Here is a 20000-nt window from a genome sequence, read left to right as displayed (position 1 = left end):
GAAAATAAACGTCTTTCTTTTCATGATTTTATTGTTTTTAAACAGACATTGAAATTCAAATGTTTATTATGTTTTGTGTCAGAAAACAGTTGGCTGCCAACACTTTTCACTTTGGGGTTTATTTTCCATGGGACAGCAGTAGCTTATCTGTAAGGTTTTGAAGCAACGCTACTGTGCTGCTGTTGGGACTAAATACCAATATTGGTTGGTACAGTGGTAATACAAAGGTAGTTTGAGCTAGCTAGACTTTGCGTGCTATTTATGATACAGTACATCATATGACCGATCATGATTGGGAAAGATATTTACTGCCAGCTAACTTTTGCTGTCCATTTTTCCATCTTGATGCCACCTACTATCCACCCAAAGGCTGCTAGGAATGTGTCTAAATAGTGATATCCTTTTATATATTACCTCTCATGGTAGCTACGAAAACTTTTATGTTCACCAACCCTTTTGGAACTGATGAATGTGAAGGGCTACCAGTTTGTGCTGTATGTATCTAACAATTAGCAATTAATTGTATTTATTTATATGAAGACACTGATCATGTTAATGATGTGTCTTTATATTTGCAAATCAGATTTCTACATGCAACATTTTATTTCTGTAAAAATAGGTCAGCGTTCACATTTTCAAATGACCCCACCTTATTCCTGGGAAATAGCAATTCTCCCATTTGTTGGAAGTTTTATTGTAAGTGGTATCGTCTTATCGAGCTAACATTTTCTTTGCTAGAACTGTATTTTTTGTTTTCCCGCTCATTCTCTACACGCCACCACGTGAGCTGTGTCCTCGTGAACGCGCCCCCTCCACCTGACGTCGCGTTCGCTCAAGAGCACGCACTCAGTGCGTCCACAAGCTGCAGCTGGCTGGCGGGCTGGCTGGCTGAGCTTCGTGGAACGGTCCCTCTCCCCCGCACACTCAGCGTCTCTGCGGGGGCAGACAGTTTGTCTCCACCTCCCTTCGCAAGTCTCCTCGGCCACCAGCCGCGAGTCCAACGACGTCGGCGCGTTTTTTTTTAAACGTCTCCCGACCGAACCGAACCATCCTTACCCGGTAAGTGAGGCCTCGTTTCATCGGTGGTTGTCTTTGATTGTGCGATTGTGGGAACCGACTGTGGGTGGACAGGTTACTACCAGGGTCTTGTGGTGTTCCCAAGCCGGTTCAAAGTGTGCCTTTTGGGGCCAAACGTGTGCGTCAGTCACCGCTGCCTGTGTGGACCTGCGGAGTCAACTCACTAAGGTCACCGTGAGGTGGTTCTGCAATGCAGTGGAGGTCCACAATGACATCATTAATATAGTTTATTGTACTTTGCGGTTCCGAATCTGTTGCACCCATTGACATTTAATAGACACAAAGTCATCTGTATTACTCCAATAAAGTAATAAAGTAAGTTACTGTTAACTATTGGAGATTTGGCCCATTTGTTGTGGTTGTGTCCCTGGAGTTTTTTCAACAAAATGCAAATTCACAAGTTTGATGAAGCTTTTTTTGAGGGTTACAAATTTGTAGCTTTTTGTACTTTTATGTGTGGAGCATCACAAATTGTAAATGATGCGGTTGTTCGTTTTGCTCATAATGAATCCATGGCACTACAATAGCAGCTGTATTACTCTAACAGGATACGATAATATTCCATATCAATGTCTGCAATTTTGTATCATATAAATGATATGCCAAAATTGTCAACATAAACACAAAGGCCAACTCACTGATATCAACCCCCCCATTATAATTTTCAACAGTTTTTTTTTTATGTGGAGCAACTTATTATTGTTAGTTATATTGACTAGTTGTAATTAACATGTAATTTATGAAAATGATCCCTACAAAATTATTTACTCGCAATAGTTTGGACATGGAAAAAAAATGTTAGCCCTATTTGGGCTCAGATATTAACTTCCTGGTTCATGTAATTAATTGGTTTAACAAAAAAACCCTGAATTAATTTTGTATTTTTTCACAATTAGCTAACTTGTGGTCTGAGAGCTCGACACGACCTTTTAAAAGCTTTTACAACTGCGCCAGTTTGCGAGGCAGCCTTTACTTGGCTTTTGTACACTATGTTGCCTGCTGAGATGAGTTAGAGGCCAATCCATTCAAGTGTGCCGAACAATACCCCAGTGGAAGAAGGGAAAAAAAACCCTCCCCAGGTCGGGTCACTTGGGCGGGGGTTGGAAGGGTGGAGGTTGGGTGGTTGCTGTGGAGGCTGAGACTCGCATGGAAAACTTCTGACGTCATCTTACCGAGGAAGGTTTGAGGGTGGTGGGGGTGGGGCCTTGATTTATTTGTGTGAGACCGGGGCAGCCGCCTGAATGGTCGCTGCCAACGCAGGGTCCGCTCGAGTGTTCTTTATCGCCTGGAAATTAGTTTTACCAATGTGATTCTGTTGGGATTAACGGTTTAAAATCAAACAGCCCACTTGTCCCCACGCTTTGCTGGCCAAAAGCTGGCGATGAGAATTTTTTGCCAAGTTGCTCAGGGGAAAGCTAAAAAAAAGTGGGTTGAACATGAAGACTTCCGCCAAGGCTTAAGCGTGAATCAGTATTTTCGATCGATTTTAAAATGATTCTTTATAGTTTTCAGGCAGATATTTTATAATTGACCAAATTTTGAGGCAATCTAAAAAAAAAAAAAAAATTCCTACCCAAATAACAGTTTGATTGTTTTTTTTTTTTAATTTAGCCTTGAAATCAGTCCCACCAATTTTTACAGGGAGACTGTGGACAAAAACTTTAAAATTGAACTGCCCACGTGTCCCACCTAAAACCCAGCGACAATAAAATATTTAAAAGTCGCTGAGTGAAAGCTAAAAACAAACATTCAAAAATGGGTTAAACAAGAAGACCTCCGTCAAAGCTTGTCACTTGAATATCTGTAAAATTGGAACTGTCATGATTCTGTTTGTGACCAACAGGTGACACTGTAGGGTTCTCCCTGCAGCTGCACACCCGTTGGTCGTTATGTGATTAGTACCGGTCGTATAAAAGGACTCCCGGCACGACCACTCAGTGTCGGGTTATTGTGGCTGTTTGTTTGCTTCTGTCATGGTTGTTCTCAGTCATGTTTCGGTCATGGTTTTTGTTTGATACTTTGTTTAGGATTTAGTTTTCTCTATGTTTTAATACAATTTGTCAAGTTCACCCTGCTCCTCCCTCTTGCCTGCTTTTTGGGATCCACCACCACCTCGCAATGTGACAGGAACAACATTTAATACAATCGTAAAGAAGCAGATATGATTTATATTTAGAAGCAGATATATTGATTTGACGATACAAACTCAACTCAACTTTATTTATACATTACAAACAACCAAAGCTGCATACAAAGTGCTCTACATAAAGTCACATCCCAAAAAAAGCCTGCGAAAACCTCCACTGATACTCTTATTTGCTCAAATTAAAGGATTTTGAAAAGCCAAAAGTCACAACAAAAACAACATGAGCATCTCATCAAATAAGATGTGATGCTTCCGCTTTTTTTTTGACCAAGACACAAAAGTTCAGCATCGATTGTTTTTTTTTTTTTTTAATTCATCTCTTCACCCGTTTTACTTGCATACAAGATTCACACTAAACTGACCTTGACTAATATAATACTTGGGTGTTGTGAAAATTCAGGATGGATGCACTGCAGGTTTTTTTTCTTCCGACAGTTTAAAATTAAAGATAGCAAAATTGTGTTCCAATACTTGAATACATTTCTTTATACATGACACAAAAAGCCTTCCTTGAAATTGTCCCCAATTTATCAACCCCCCCCCCCCAAAAAAAATCACTCTACTTTTTGACCATATATAAGACAGGTGTGCTTCTTTCCAAATCATGTCCAATCAACAGATTTAGCACAGAATCTCACTGTGACGCTACGTTTTTGTCGAGGTGATTTATGTTTCCTATGCTCAAGTGAGTGTCTCGGTGCCCTGAGGGGTTGGGGCGGCTGGCACACAAACATGTTTGCATTCCCTCTGCCCCCTTTGCTTGATCCCGTCTCCATAACGACGCCAGCGCCTGCTCCACCTTTAAATAATGGCACCTGCGGAAGTGTCAGTTTAAAGCTGGGCTCAAACAAACTAGCCTGAGATCTCAGTGACACATTTGCCTTTTTAGTTTGGTTAGCTAGCGGATCAAATCGCTCAGGTAACACACGGGGAGTCGGCCGCGTGCTGCAGGCCAGAAACATCAGCTGTAACTTGTCCGCAACAAAAGAACAAAACGGGACGAGAGTCGCCCTTTGGTTTTGATCCGCCGTCGTGATGATTTTTGTCCAGTTTCTTAACGGGAGATTTTGAGAGTGTGAATCATTTGCGGTCAGCGTTGGACAAGTTGCCTCCAAAATGTAATTTGTTATGTATTGCTAGTCACTTTGTTTTGTTCGAGTCAGCCTTTGGACTTAAGAATAAATAAATAGATAAAAACAAGTCAAACTTATGAGAGAGACTTGGAAGCAGGGGCGGAGCCAACGATGGCTGTAAAGACAAGAAATAACAATTTTCAGACCACAAATTAGTATTTTTTTTTTTTTTTTGGGTCTGCTTCCTTTCACTTACTTGTTCACCCATCTGGTTGAAGTTGAATAAAAAAATACAAAATATTGATTTTTTTTTTTTTTTTTTTTTGCATGTCGCTTTAATGGGGTGATAGAAGGAACCGCCTTCTTCTATTTTTAGTCACATTGATGATTTGTGGGCCAGCGGAGCATCTCATTAGAGACCAAACTGAGGTGAATTCAATGGTGGGGATAAGACGTTCAGAAAACGGACGGATGGATGAAAACACGACTGACCGTCTTCAAGATTGATTCAGTGCGCAATGAATGCAACACCAAGACCAGTTGAAATTGTCTGAAAGCTTAACCTTGGCTTGAACCCCTCACCCAAGACCCTAACTCTTCTTTTCAACGAGAATCCTAGTTTGAAACCCTAACTTGAATAAATTACGCCTGTCTGGTTCTTAACTCTCAGATACTGTAATCTCTTAATCCAGGATTCCTGTATTAATACTGCTCTTTGTTTTCCGTGGTTCTTATGAGTCTTACATAAGCGTCCGTGTGGCCAATCAAGTGTCCAGTCAGTATCTCGGCATCCATCATCCCGTCCACGGTGGTCAGCGGGATGAAAAACAAAATGTTCGACAGCTCTCCGCTAACAAGCGTTCCCACGGCGACCGAGACGGGAGAGGATTGTCCCGTTACGTCCCATTGCAAGGCGCCCCTTTGCCCCCGCAGCGTCGCTGAAAGACCTCCAGCCGGCGGGGGGCCCCCCCTCAGGAAATTGGAAGTTAGTGACTGAGGGGGATTATGAAAGGCACATTGACCCTCCTATGTAACACAAAACGGGACTAATTCCCCATTGGTTTTGGGACTTTGTAGTTGTAGGGAAAAGAGCCAGTCGCCATTGCTTTGATTTGATTGTTCAAAATGAGCCGCAAAACTATGAATTCAATGTGAATTTATATTTGACGATGACAAAGTTGTGTTAATTGTTGAAACTAGTGTTTGTTTGTTTTTTCTAACTTTCCAACGGGAGCTAGGGAGTAAGGAATGCCTGCTTCAAACCAAAATGGCCGACTTTTTGGTATACTGTACCGTTTTATGATCGTCATATCCACCCAATTTTCTGTCATTTGGTGAAACTCGTGTCAGAGGCCAATTTTTAAAAACTTTCCATGGGCCTCTATGGAGTAAGAAATGGCTGCCTCAAACCAAAATGGCCGACTTCCTGTTCATTTTGTGGAATGAGCCCATGAGATTTTTTCATGCATCCCTTTATAAAAGACGTCCGCCCAATTTTTTGTACGTTGGTGAAACTAGAATCAGTTACGGGGAGGTTCGGGCTGGGGCCAAAGAGCTGCGCCGTCATCTGTCAGTGTCGCGTGACATAATATCGGGCGTGGCGTTGAGCGGGAACACCCTGAGGGGTCGGGAGCAGGTAGAGCCTCGCCACCAGACCTCACACGACCCGTGCATTGTTTTCATGCAAGAACTCTGGAAACTTCCCTGGGCTTCCTTGCCTTGTCGGCAGGGCGAGTGTCATGTTCCTGACAGCTACCTTTTCGCCAATGTCAATCATGGATGCTACACGCCATTGATACAATTGCTAGTGCTGGTATTGCTCCCTGTGAGGAGCGAGCTTTGTGCCCATGCTGAGAGACGAGCGTTCACAATCATTTAGCATTCAGCTACAGTGTTCCATTTGAATGAAAACACATGAGCATTACTTTTTGGACTTCATTAGCCACAAGCTAACGTTAGCCTCTGACTCAGCGAGGTCAGAGTTTGTTCTGGTGAATTAGACATGAGCTTGATCAATTAATCATGGACCCGAGTGTGGAGCTGCTAACGAGGCATGATGTTGACGCTTGTGGTGACATTCACGTTTGACACGAACAACTTAATGTTTTCTTTGAGGAGAGGAAAAAAAATATTGAAACGCTCCATTTGAGTCTGTCCGTCCACGGCGCATTGTTAGCATTGTTCGGTTACCTTGAAAATGGCAACAGAGGTATCATGTGACCAGACTGTTGGGAGTGTCAGGTGTGTTGTGACACTCGAGTACTTCCCGGCACTTTTTTTCTTCACACTGCCATGAACGCATCATCGTTTTTACCAAGGATTGTCTTTCAGATTCAGATTCAGAAAACTTTATTTATCCCCGTGGGGCAATTTGATGTTGTTTTGATAGTTTGTATTTAAGCCTGAAGCCCTAATTTGAAACCCTAGCCCAGGCTGAATCCTTAAGCGTGACTTAAAGTCCAACTTTGAAACATTAGCCTAGGGTTCAAACCTAATTTGAAACCCTAACCCAGGCTAGCATCGATAACCTTGACTGTAAAGGCCTATCCAACATACTAACCCTATCTAAAACCCCACTTTAAATTCCTAACCCTCACATAAAAGCCTACTTTTGAAACCTTAACCATGTCTTGAAACCCAATCTTGAATCCTCACTTCAAACCTTGGCTTAAAACCCTAACCCTGGTTTGAAACTCTAAATCAAAAAGCTGAACCCGAGCTTGAAGCTCTACTTTGAAAGCTTAACCCTGATTTGAAACCCCAATTTCAAACCTAACCCAGGTTAGGTTTTAAACCTACTTAGAAACAGTAACCCTGGCCTAAAATCCAACATAAAAAACCTACCCCTGTCTTCAAACGCAAATTCGAAACCCCATCTCCTGTTTGAAACTCTAACCCTGCCTCGACATGACTGACCATGAACCTTAATGTCAAATTAGTGTTACAGCGCTTCATACCGTACCGCATGCAAGCATGTGTAAGAACGCCAGACTTCAAAGCTCTTCAGAAACTGGAAAAAAAAAGATCTGAATATGTCCCTAGTTTTGAACTCCTTTGGACCTCTTTGATCCGCGCCCCTCCTTCCTCAGATTCTTGCTGATTGTCGGAGACAACACGCCTGACTTCCACCTCCTAATCCATTTTACCCCTTCCTTGTTGTTGTCACCCCAGCACGCTGAAAATTGACTTTTATTCAGCTGATAAATTGCTTATTGGAATGTCATTCTGTCAAAATCTCGGACACTGCATCGGCCTCAAATGATATCTTGTCAAGTCAAATATTCCTATTTTTACGATACATAAGTTCACTTCAATGAAAAATATATTCCTCAATTTTTCCGTTTTTTTTTTTTTTAACCCACTTTGTGCAGCGCAGCCCGATGGCCACCACCCTCCCCTTCCTGCCGGTGGTCCCCCTTAGTGCGATGGAGCCAAACAGAACGAAAGGACGCAGCCCCGTCCCGCCGAGGGACTGAAAAGTCTTCAGTGTGAAAGTAGTTAGCATTAGCGCTCATATGCTAACAAGCGCTCCCAGCCATGCTGGCCAGTGAGCCCCAGAGCAGCGGACCAGCCGCCTCGGGCGCGTCCTCCCTGTCCGTCACGCCGCCTCCGCCCCCTTTACCGCCCCCTCCCCCGCCTCCTCCATCCCTCGCGGTGGCCCACCCCGGCAGGAAGAAGCGTCGGGTGCGCAGCTTCTTCTGGAAGCCCATCCCCGAGGAGAAAGTCCATGAGAGACCCAACATCTGGACGCTGTCGGCGCGGCGGCAGCAGTACCAGATCGATGTGCGCTCCGTGGAGGAACTGTTCGGCCAGCAGGAGGAGGCGGGGACGGGCGGCCGGGGACCGCCGTCCGCTTCTGGGACAGCTGCCGGGGTCTCCCGATCCCGATCGTTCAAGGAGAGCAGCAAGGAAGAGGTGAGTCTTGACATCTTGATTGGCATACCTGGTGTAGCATCCACTGACTGACTTGCAGTTTGAGCGATGTCTACTTGAAAAATGGAAGCAGTAACATCGAACAATCACAGCTCTGTGCTTCATAATTGTCTTGATGACTGAGAAATGGGGACTAAAATCAAATAAAGCGTTAATAATCCTCAATTTGGGAATCCACTAAACCCCCCTCCATTGTGGGTTCCCAGTTCCGCTCTTTCTCTCACTTGTTATTATTTTGTCCAATAATAACTCAGTTTTTGGTTTAGGATGAAATTCCACTTTCGGCCCCTAGATGAGGGCACACTGTTCTTTATTAACACGGTAAACGTGAAAGTAGAGTGAAGCTCAAGGTGAGCCTAATTTTTGCTGAAGAGATGAGAAAGACATTATTGAATTTCTCATTCCTCTCCCATCCTCCGTTTTACGCCTCCATCCTTGGACATGATGTATATCGTCAGATGATAAGTTTGTATATTTGGAGAAAAAAAACAGGATTTCCCTACTGTAGATACATAGAGGGATCGGTTGGTAGCACGAACACAACAATATTTTGGTCTTATCCGTTGTCCTTGCTCACGCTCAATCTATTAAATGTTTTTAAATGTATATTATTTCAAAGTGTGTTTAGAGACCTTCAACAATGTGCTGCGGTTCTTGTTATGATTCACGCGTGGATCACCCAATGATAGGATGGCATTTCTGCGTGTGTGTGCAAGAGAAGCGGGGACGGTTCCAAAAGTGTCAACAAGCACCATGCTGCTGCTATTTGTACTACGACTTAATTTGCCTCAAGGGGCTGGTTAGGTAACGGTGCCAAGTTACTTGGAGTTTTTTTCCTTTCGTAAAGCAGACGCGTTGCATCATGACTCGCACTGTGAAAATACGTATTGTAACCCGACCTGTCATTTGATACTGCAGGTAAAAGGCTGGCGGTCAAAGATTGTAGGTTAGTTGTTAGTCATTATTTAGAAAATGTACAACCTGCGCAGTTCGCAGGTATATGTTAAAAAATTACCGACTGCCTAAACCAGGGGCGCCCAACCGTTTTTGACCCAAATTAAATTTTTTAAGCAGCCAATTTATCGGGATCAACCAGATCAGATACTGTGACTATTGTATTTATATTGCACTTAATTGAACTTATTGACCTTATCCATATTTATATTTATATTGCACTTAATTGAACTGTGTTTTCTTTTCTCTTCTTTCTACCCTCAATCTTGCTGCTGAAGGCTGTAAATTTCCCCAGTGTGGGACAAATAAAGGATATCTTATCTTATCTTATCTTATCACACGCTCATACATTCAAATTCACACACATGCACGCACGAACACACACGCTTCCTGCTTGGTCTTTGACATGTCGCCCTCTTATGTCTGCTTGCAGATCAGCATCCTGGACTCCAAGAGGGGAATGAACGTTGGCATTTTCCTCAAGCAGTTCAAAAAGTAAGTCCAGGCTCCTGTTGTTTTTCGAGTTTAAACAAGCGTAAAACTGTTTTAAAGCCCTCATACTTTTTTTTTCCTTAGGCGGATTAGGGTCTGAATATGTGTTTGTTAATGAGCTTTGTCACATTTCTGTTGTTTGTCCTTGATTAGATTAGAAAATCAGATTACGTAAGAGCAAAATGTCTCACGCATAACATTGAGAAGCGACAGCAGCTCGGTCGAATGGAATGTTAATCCAGCGTGGATGCACACATCATTGGCAGAGAAATTTGGAGCGCGTAATTTCTAGTGAGACATTTATCACTGTTTGCGTCACTCAAGATCAATTTAAAAGAAAAATGGTTCTTATCACTGTATTTTTTTTCTCTTTTTTTGTAAAACAGATACAACGTAATTTTCGTAAGATTAGAACATTTTCTATGGTTGAAAATCTACATTTCTTCCACATTTCTTCCCTTGAAAAGACATCATTCGTATCAAGACGGCTGTTTTTTTCAGCGACAACTTTTTTCTCTTGAAAAAAAATTACCCTTTTTTGGGGGGGGGGGTCTTTCTCAGCTGTGTACGCTTTCATGCCGAAGCAGCTTTTCTTTGCATCTGGGGAGTTTCATTTTTTACCAGTGTGTTTATTTCTAGGGATGTTGGATACCACTTTTTTCCAGACCGATACCATTACCAATATTCATTCCAACTGATGAGTCCCGATATCTCTGGAACTTTTGATATCTACAATTTAATTTAACTCAATGACATAAACATGTTAACAAAGACCTTTCTTTCTTATGTACATAATTCACCAATGTCTCAAACTGCAATATCGCGCTAACTACTGCAGAGGAGTGCTTACTTGTCAGATGTTTTTTTTTTCCCTTAAGTATTGATGGCTGGTATCGGCAGCAGCCACGAGTGCCCGATACCCGGCCTCGGTACTCACCCATCGCGAGTTATTTGTATTCTGATGGATATTTATTGAAAATTGTAGTTGGACGGAACAAGGTTTGATAGCAGCGACACCAAGATAAAAATAAAATAAAAACACTAGAGATGTTGAGATCCGAGTTGGACTCCTTGCCAGAAGCAAAAACAAAAAACCCCAAAACAAAACATATGACTACGACAGCAGTGAATTGCAATCAGGTTTTAGATTATTTATATTTGTCCATAATATAAAAATAATAAAATGTTTTCTGAGGTTTTTTTTTTCACAAGCTTACAGCATTTTTTTTTTTGTGTCAAAAGAAATAGGACTTTGTTGTCAAGATAATATGCACCTTAATGAACCAAAGTGAATCCCTCAATGATGTCTGCAGAGCTTCCTGTGTGTTGTTAAACGTTCTTTACAACCCGGCCTATGTAAACAAAACGCCTTTTGTGAACTTATTCCAAACGGCACACCTGTGCGCCACCTTCCTCCCTTTTAGGTCCAACCGTTGCATTGTGGAGGACATAAGGCAAGGACACGGCGGGACGTACGGAGCCCAGCCCCTCAAAGACCTGCTCAAGCTGCTGCCCGACGCGGACGAGGTCCTTGCCGGAGCATGTCGTCGTGTCAGGCTGACGACAACAAAACAAACAAAAAAACTTCCCCTTTCCCCTTCCGCAGATGAAGAAGCTGCAGGCGTTCCGAGGCAACCCGGACAAGCTGACGCTGGTGGACTCTTTTATGTTCCTGCTCATCCAGGTGCCGAGGTGAGTCGTTTTTTTTTGTTTGTTTGTTTTTTTTTTTCCATCAGGGTGGATTACTGCAATTTGTTCAAGGTTTCCTCTCAGGAGTCATAAAAGTTCTTATTGTGTCCCACCAATAAACTTGAGTTGGATCACATTCAGATTTCATCAGTGTATCACAGTGTATCACTATCACGATGAATCGATATTGATTGATCGCAGTGTATCAACAAAGCAAGATATCATTATCACAACATATCAGCTGTCGAACTCTATCAACATCAATCGTTACCGCAGTGTATCATGAGAGCTGTGATCTTATTGTTGGGAGGTATCGCGATACTGTTTCCCGAGTTATTCTCCAAACGTCAATCCGTGATTGTGATATCGGCATGACGACGGCATTTAAACCAAATGAAGTGTCATGAGACCATTTTTTGTTTCGTGTCAGGTTGGAGGTGCGCATCGAGGCCATGGTGCTCGGTGAAGAGTTTGCTCCTTCCTGCGTGCTCATGAGTCACGACATTGATGTGGTACGAGTTGCCATTCGAGGTAACCATGATGCACACGCCAGTGCCTGCGTGTGTGTGTGTGTGTGTGTGTGTGTGTGTGTGTGTGTGTGTGTGTGTGTGTGTGTGTGTGTGTGTGTGTATATGTTGTGTCTGCTTTTGTGTGTGTGTGTGTGTGTGTGTGTGTGTATGTGTGTATATGTTGTGTCTGCTTGCAAGTACGCTTCAACCTGATATTTGATGACACTGCTGTATTTTGATCAGTGCACCATTTCTGCATTTTTCATGAACGAATGAATGATGAGATGTAGCGGCAGAATACTTGGTAAAAACAATACTTGGAGATGAAACATTGCGAAAACGAAACATAATTTAACTTTGTGAGAGCTCACCGGGAATCAAACCCTGTTCTCTTGCGTGGGAAGCGAGAATTCTACTACTGAACAACCAATGCTCGATAGACATTTCATCGATCTTTTTTCCAGTAGTCCCAAGATATCAACCAAGGCAAAGATGAGCAGGAAGAATACACTGGCCGAAAACTATCTGTTGAGTTGATGATACATAACAATCAGACACCAAGAGACTCTGGTGTGTCCATCTTGGAAACAAAGAGCTGCATTGGCCGGGAATCGAACCCGGGCCTCTCGCATGGCAAGCGAGAATTCTACCACTGAACAACCAATGCTTGATTGACACTCTCTAAATAACTCTTTCAGTTGTCTGAGGACAACAAACCAACAACTTGGTGCAATGATGGACTTGGGGTGAACTCAACACTGAGACAAAACCTAACGAAAAGCTGATTCCAGATGAGCCTATCTTGTTAACAAAGAGTTGTATTAGCCGGGAATCGAACCCAGGCCTCTCGCATGTCAAGCGAGAATTTTACCAATGAACAACCAGTGCTTGATTGATATCTCGTTGATAACTATTTCAGTTGTCCGAGGACATTGACCAAGGCAGAAAACATCTGCAATGATGGACTTGGGGCGAACTCATCACTGAGACAAAACCTAATGAAACACTGATTCTGGATGAGCCCATCTTGTGGGCAAAGAGTTGCATTGGCCGGGAATCGAACCCGGGCCTCTCGCATGGCAAGCAAGAATTCTACCACTGAACAACCAATGCTTGGTTGATGATGGCCTATAGATAACTCTTTGAGTTGTCCGATGATATCGACCAAGAGAAACTGCGATGATGGACTTGCCGTCCTCAACATTGAGACATACCCAAAATACACCATGACTCCAGATGAGTCCATGTTGTTCACAAAGAGCTGCATTGGCCGGGAATTGAACCCAGGCCTCTCGCATGGCAGGCGAGAATTCTACTACTGAACAACCAATGCTCGATAGACATTTCATCGATCATTTTTCCAGTAGTCCCAAGACATCAACCAAGACAAGAAACGAGCAGGAAGAATACACTGGGCGTAAATTATCTGTTGAGTTCATGATCCATAACAGACACCATGAGCCTCTGGTGCGTCCATCTTGGAAACAAAGAGATGCATTGCTTAATTAACACAGTCTAGATAATTTTTTTCAGTCATCCGAAGACATCAAGCAAGGGAAGTTAAGATTCGCATTAAGAAGACACTTGGTGTTAACTATCGATTGAGATCATGATCCAAAACCAAAACACACCATGACTCCAGATGAGACTCTGGTGTGTCCATTTTGGTAACAAAGAGTTGCATTGTCTGGGAATCGAACCCAGGCCTCTCACATGGCCAGCAAAAACTCATCCACTGAACAATCAATGCTTGTGTGAGTTTGCATTTCAGTAGTCCAAAGACATCAAACAAGGAGAGGAGAATGCAGTACATGATCTTTCAGAGATGATGAATGAGACAGCTGCTTCGACATTGGCCCGCAAGAATTTTACAAATGAACAACCAATGCGCAAAGAGTTGCGGTTTTCAACCTCTATGTACACTTAGTGTACATTGAGCGTGTGTCCTGACATCCTGATTTGATTCCACAGAGTTAATGGGCTGCGAGGAACTTCACGCCATTTTGCATCTGGTGCTGCAGGCAGGAAATATTTTGAACGCGGTACGTGAAAGCCACGCAACGCAGTGTGATGCGCTAAAAACGATTCAATGTTGTCCTGTTGGTTTACGTTTGCTCAGGGTGGCTACGCGGGCAACGCCGTGGGCTTCAAATTGTCGTCACTGCTCTCATTGGCCGACACCAAAGCCAACAAGCCGGGGATGAACCTGCTGCACTTTGTCGCAATGGTAGCCAAAAATGTTTTTAGCCGTTTGTGCAAACAAAAATAGATTCGATTGAATATGTTGATTTGTTTATAGGATTTTTAATTGCGGTCATTTCCGTTTTAACTTCATATTTTGTGTTTTGTGCTTCATCATCTTTTCATTTTTATTCATCACTTTTACTGTTTTACAAACTGCTTTTTACAGCCGGACTCAGAAATATTTATGTTTTTAATGAATTCTTACCTTCTGTAATAATTTATGCCTTTTTAATTTCAGATTTTTTTAATTAATATTTTAGAGATCAACGACGTATTCTGTTTTCTTACATTTAAATCCGTTTCAAAATTATATTTGACAAATGCCGTCTGCACTATCAGGCTGGAGCACCAGCCATCATGCCCCATGCTCAAAACGTCGCGTTAACAAACATGCTTCTTCTCGTAGGAGGCCCAGAAAAAAGACGAGGTGCTCTTAAAATTTCCGGAAAAACTGATCCACATCCAGAGTGCAGCAAGGTAACGTTAAAAAAAGAAGAATGTCTTGAGTAAAAATGTAAAAATGTACATCGAAGTAAACTTAATTCTATCAAAACTTAAAATTACAGTACAGTACATGTAATAAAAATGTTAAACATTACATTTGAAAAGTTTCTGCAAGTCGAACAGGTCAATTTAAAACGGAAAAGTTATGACTCCTTTCAGTGTAAAACTCATTATGTTTAAATGGTAAACATGTAAAACATATCACCGGTACATTAAATGTGTAAAACATTTTGTGGTGAAGGTGCAACAGAATTACCGGTAAGTAAATACGTAAAAATCATTCAATTAAAACATAATACATAACTAGAAACGTCAGTCATTATTGACATATATATTACATGTCGTACAATGTGCGATCATGTGTATGTAATGTCGAGTGAACGGTAAAACCGTGCGTTTAATGATTTTTTTTTTGCCCTACCTCCTTGCATAGGATCTCCGTTGAGAACATGGAGCTGGAGTTCTCATCCTTGTACGTCCGCATCCAAACCCTCGGCGAGAAGGTGCAGGGAGACCCCGAGTTACTGCGGCAGCTGGAGCCTTTCCTGCAGGTCTCTCAGTCGATCAATCAATCGCCAAGAAATGTGGTACCATGCGGAAATGAAGCGGAAGAATGCGTCGTTGGATTCGTGCCGCCTGATTGATATTCCAAATGTTTTCAGAGTTCCGGGAAGACGCTTGCAGATCTGAAGCGTCGTCGCCTGGAGCTTCGCAAAGAAGGCAACGCGCTGGTGGACTTCTTCTGTGAGGACAAGGATGCTTTCAAGCTGGATGAAGGATTCCGCATCTTCAATGACTTCTGCGTCAAGTTCAAGAAAGCTGTCAAGGTCCGGCTTTGAACATCCACGATTCGTTTCAGAAACTCATTTTCCATTTTTGGGGCGGGGGGTTTTCCCCGCAGGACAACGCTGAGCGTGAGCTGAAGGAGGTGGCGAGGCAGCGTCGCCTGAGGGAGCTGGAAGAAAAACGATTGGCGTGGTCGGTCGAAGATGGCGGCGGCGGTAGCGCGTTCGCTCGCAGCAGCAGTGAGAACGACGTGGAGACCCTTACCAAGGAAAGCCTCCTGGACTTCTTTCAGGGGAGGTCCAAGAGCCCTCACAGCCCATCGGGACGCTCATCCAGTGCCCGCCGCCACCGCTACACTCTGACATCCATCGCAGACCGGGAACTCCGCAGCTACCTGGAGCTTTTCGGGGACAAGTTCAACAGCCTGCCACGGTCAGGCCGTGCACTCCAGCGCAAAACCGCCCCTTGGATGGACAACCGAGACCTGACATCTCCTCACGCTGACACCGAGCCCATCAGCCCTCTTGCTCGGTTTTCCTCGGTGGGTCTGAAAGCCGATGAGGACCGATACAACAACACCAGTGGCTGCACAACTGCGCCTCAATCATTTGACGGCCATATGAATGTAAACGTAGAGAAACATACTTTGGTTCCTGGTCTGCAAGTGTTTCACCTCCAGAGTCCAAAATTTGTCAACCAGGGCGACGTCCAGGTGATGGATCTGGAACAAGACAGGCGACCCCCTTCCGGGACTCTGGATACGGTTCCAGGAGTAGCAATCAATTCTTTGATGCAAGAGGACGAGACTAGTTCAATTTCCTCGACAACCTGTGACACCCCGCTGCCCTCAGACACCCCGTTGTCCAATAGGAAGCCTGCATTTTACATACCAGACTCTACCGAAGCGGACTGCTCAGTCACCCTGGACGTTTCCGAAGCAGACAGCTCATCCTTTTCGAAAGAGGGACCTCACACTGGAACGCTTGACAAGGACAGGGAGAGCCCTATAGAGCTCCCGCCAGGAGAGTCGCCAGTACCCAGAATGATGGATGCCGCCTCTTCGACACCGCCAGAGTGGGGAACGGAAAGCTTCAACACCGCCATAGTGAAAGAGAATTTGAGAAGCAGCAGGAAACCAGTACGCACCAAAAGCAAGGCGGGGTGCGAAAGCGGCAGCGTGGACAGTGATGATCCCAACGGGAGCACCAACAGTGGCAGCGGTGAAGTCGCTCCCAGCGGCAGCATTGGTGAAGTGCGGAAAGTAACCTGCAGGGAGAGCCAGAGCATGCGGAAAGTGGTGCCTATTAGCCGGCTAAATAGGACAGATAGCAAAAAGAAAGCAGAGACAATCCTTGATCGGCCCCTCCGCGAACAAAGCACCCCACCAAAAGGACAACGCGAGACAAACCCCAGACCTCAGCGACACTCCAGTCTACCTCCCGACGACTCCAAAGCCCAGAGAGGAGGCGGTGGCCTCCCAACTAGTGCATCAAGATGCCCATTTGATTCCAGTAACTTGAAGAAGACTTCTGTCAATAAACCAAGCGCCAAACCCTTGAGGAACCTCCCCAAACTGGCGCCCGAGGAGAAAATGTGCCGCTCGACCATGAGGGCCCTGGGACAGACGCAAGTCTCGAGCAGTTCGCTGTCGGAAAGCGGCAGCTCGCAGGCGCCGGGCACCAAGAGCTCCCCTGATGTCCCGAGCTTCGCCCGGAACACGGTGGCGTCGTCTTCCCGGACCAAGAAGGAACCGCTCGCCCTGTCCATGGTGTCTCACATTCCCACCAGCCTCAGTCGACATGCGTCCGTCAAGCAGACTAGATTAACGTCTTCGGTTTCTGGTGGAGAGGAGCGGACGACCGTGCGGCGGGTGCAGAGCGTCAAAGCGAGCAGTCGCAGCACCTACCGGAGCCGGACGCCGCCTGCCCAGGCTCGGGATGTGGGGACACCCAGCGCGAGTGGCAAGCCCAGCTGGAAGTGAACCGCAATCAACCAATGATGTTCTTTCTCGAGAATGGGACACTGACTACATCAACATTTTCACCGCAGGAACTCACCAAGGTTAAATAAAGGATCGGTCATTTTCGGACTCAGATCCCCAAAATCACCAATAACTTATTTGAATATCTTTGCCGTTAAAAAAAAAGAATTATTATTGGGGGGGGGGGGTGGCAGTCGGCCAGTGTTATCGATTAATTTGATAGTTAGTTTCAGATTAATCATTGCACCTCTCATTGTAACATACTCTAAAATCCCGTTGGTACAATGCGAGTATGAAACCTGAGACCACGCTCCTCTCCATAATGGAGTTAGCCCATTATGTTCTCAATTTTTCCATTCACTCGGCTACAATAGTGACGATTTCTATCAGAAAAAATAATTCTGATGAGTTCCTGTGGCAGAGATGCACCTGTATTGTTGTACGTGTATGTCTCCAATTTTTTTTTTTTTTTTAATGTTTTGCAGAACACAGCTAACACGCCGCATGACGTGATCATTACGTGAACAACTGCTTTCACGTTACAGTGTAGCTCAGCTAGAATACGTAGACAAAACCGTAACCTGTTATGAAACGTTCGCTATGAGTTGTGCCTGTTGGTCGTGTTTCGAGAACGCCTCCGTACCGTCATGGGGAAGCATGGCATGCTATGACGCTAATGCTAACCAAGCATTTAAGACTCCATGATGTGATGGGGGGGGGTTCGTTATTCATGTTATTATTTTGTATTATTTGCGCGAGATGGGCGATTTGACTGTGAATGTAGCACCTGCTCATTTAATAGTAACAACTGTTACTGTGTGTAGCGTTAACTCGGCTGGTTAAAAGATTAGGTACACCAATTTCTGAAAGGCGCAGCAAAGTGGCCAGTGTCGATGATGTTGATATTATTCCAAGCAAATGTACATGCGTCCATAATGAACGCTATGTTATAAAGTTTAGATTTTGGATAAATGAATGTTGGGGCCTCATCTGAGTTGGGGTTTTTTTTCCCAGAGGAAAAAAAATTGTACTGTTACGAGAATGAAGTTGTAAATTTAGAGAGTGAATGTCAATCACTAGTCTGACCCAATTTATTCTTGTCTTTTACCAAAGATCTAGTTTTAATTCTGTAATGCAAATAATCACAATTTATTCAAAGTAGAATATTCTTTTTTTTCCAAAATTAAGACTAAATACCCTATGTTCATAAATGACTACTAATCTTATAAAATGACCAGTTTTTGGAACAAATTGTTTCTTGTGTTATTCATGGTAAATCTGCTGTAAAAAAAAAAAAAAATTAAATTTGCCGACCTTATTCTTCAAACCCTTTCAATTCAAATTACAACATTGATCAAAGCTTTATGCTTTTTTTTCTTTTGTGAAATTTAGATTTTTTGTTGTTAATTGATGTACCTTTATCATCCTAATTTATTCTTGATAATGACATTGTTCTCATTGAAAACAAAGAAAAATAACGTTATTGCGCGACTATATTCTTGTAAAATTCAACATTTAAATGACCAGTTTTGGAAAAAAAAATGGACCATCATTTTTTCCTGGTAAAATCAAGCCTTATTTGTAGTCAATTTATTCTGCTAATTTATTCTTGAACGTGACAATGTTATTATCATAAAATGACACAATTTTTTCTGGGAATATTGTGGCCCAACATCACATTTCTTTTACACCTTCATTCTTATAATATCGCAACTTTTGTTCTTGTGAAATTCTGACTTGATTCAACTTTTTTAAACCAAGTATTGTACTGTTTTTATTGTTAAATTATTAACTATTGTAAATTATGACTTTCTCATTTAATTTGACTTTACTGTCACAAAATCCCACATTTTCCTTCAAAGAAATTCTGAAAATTCACACAAATTTACAAATTCAATTTTTTTTGTATTTTGACCTCATTCCTGTAAAATTACAGCTTTTTTTTAAACTCGGAATGTTACTACTTTAGCCTGATAATATTTTGACTACTTATGTAAAACCACAACCTTTTTCTGCCAACATGACAACTTTATTCTCGTTTAGCGCTGCCTTATATTTTTGACTGTAATGTTTGAACTTTTCTCATCAAATATTGCCTCTTTTCATGTTTTTAATGCTTCTCGATTTGGGCCTTGCGTGGTTTGGTCTTGTTGCCTTTTCCGCTGTTATCATTTTGTCAAGCTTGTCTTATTATCGACATAGGCCTCGTGAAGTGCATTGTGCCATTGTCTCCATGGCAACCACACACACACACACACACACACACACAAACAAATAGAACAACCTGTTGCCTTAAAGCCTTGTGTAGCTCCATACTTGCATATCAAAATTGATCCATCCATCCAGCTGCTCTCTGTACATACTATAAAGACATCGTATTTTTCTGACCATTAAAGCTTTATACACAGCACTTGAAGACTCTTGTGTGCGTGCGTATGTATGTGCGTGAGTATGCGAATGTTTGACTGTCATGCAAATCAAGCTGGTGGCACACAAAAGAGACAATGGCACGTTGTCATGACAGCTGGTTTGGTGGTGGTCACTATATTAGGGACAACCGCCGGCACTATCTTCATGATATCCAAGATAAACGTTTTAACCCCATGGTAATA

General features: G+C 43.1%; 1 protein-coding gene and 3 non-coding genes across 4 annotated transcripts; 1 reads left to right on the top strand and 3 right to left on the bottom strand.

The window, feature by feature from the left end:
* Window positions 1-24: 24 nt before the first annotated feature.
* fhdc1 (FH2 domain containing 1) lies at window positions 25-19798 on the top strand. Its single transcript, XM_019862384.1, has 13 exons — window positions 25-1059; window positions 7668-8211; window positions 9617-9678; window positions 11100-11202; window positions 11282-11367; window positions 11795-11895; window positions 13845-13915; window positions 13993-14100; window positions 14524-14594; window positions 15055-15172; window positions 15284-15448; window positions 15523-17412; window positions 17490-19798. The coding sequence occupies exons 2-12, from the start codon at window positions 7834-7836 to the stop codon at window positions 17386-17388; spliced, it is 3129 nt and encodes a 1042-aa protein (XP_019717943.1). The 5' UTR covers window positions 25-1059; window positions 7668-7833; the 3' UTR covers window positions 17389-17412; window positions 17490-19798.
* On the bottom strand, window positions 12470-12540 carry trnag-gcc (transfer RNA glycine (anticodon GCC)). Its single transcript has one exon. It is a non-coding gene; the product is annotated as a tRNA-Gly (tRNA).
* trnag-gcc (transfer RNA glycine (anticodon GCC)) lies at window positions 12916-12986 on the bottom strand. The gene has a single exon. It is a non-coding gene; the product is annotated as a tRNA-Gly (tRNA).
* Window positions 13136-13206, bottom strand: trnag-gcc (transfer RNA glycine (anticodon GCC)). The gene has a single exon. It is a non-coding gene; the product is annotated as a tRNA-Gly (tRNA).
* Window positions 19799-20000: the final 202 nt, after the last annotated feature.

Source organism: Hippocampus comes, unplaced genomic scaffold (genome assembly GCF_001891065.2).
Source record: "Hippocampus comes isolate QL1 unplaced genomic scaffold, H_comes_QL1_v1.1 scaffold7, whole genome shotgun sequence".
NCBI classification, from domain to species: Eukaryota; Metazoa; Chordata; class Actinopteri; order Syngnathiformes; family Syngnathidae; genus Hippocampus; species Hippocampus comes.
Note: the sequence above shows the minus strand (reverse complement) of the source record. Positions and strands in the feature narration are given on the sequence as shown.

Bases quoted from the DNA above. Each gene is read 5' to 3' on its own strand.
- fhdc1 (XM_019862384.1), top strand. From the start codon at position 7,834: ATGCTGGCCAGTGAGCCCCAGAGCAGCGGACCAGCCGCCTCGGGCGCG. The intron at 11,368-11,794 runs GTGAGTCGTTTT...GTTTCGTGTCAG, and splicing joins CTGCTCATCCAGGTGCCGAG to GTTGGAGGTGCGCATCGAGG. The intron at 15,449-15,522 runs GTCCGGCTTTGA...TTTTCCCCGCAG, and splicing joins AGTTCAAGAAAGCTGTCAAG to GACAACGCTGAGCGTGAGCT.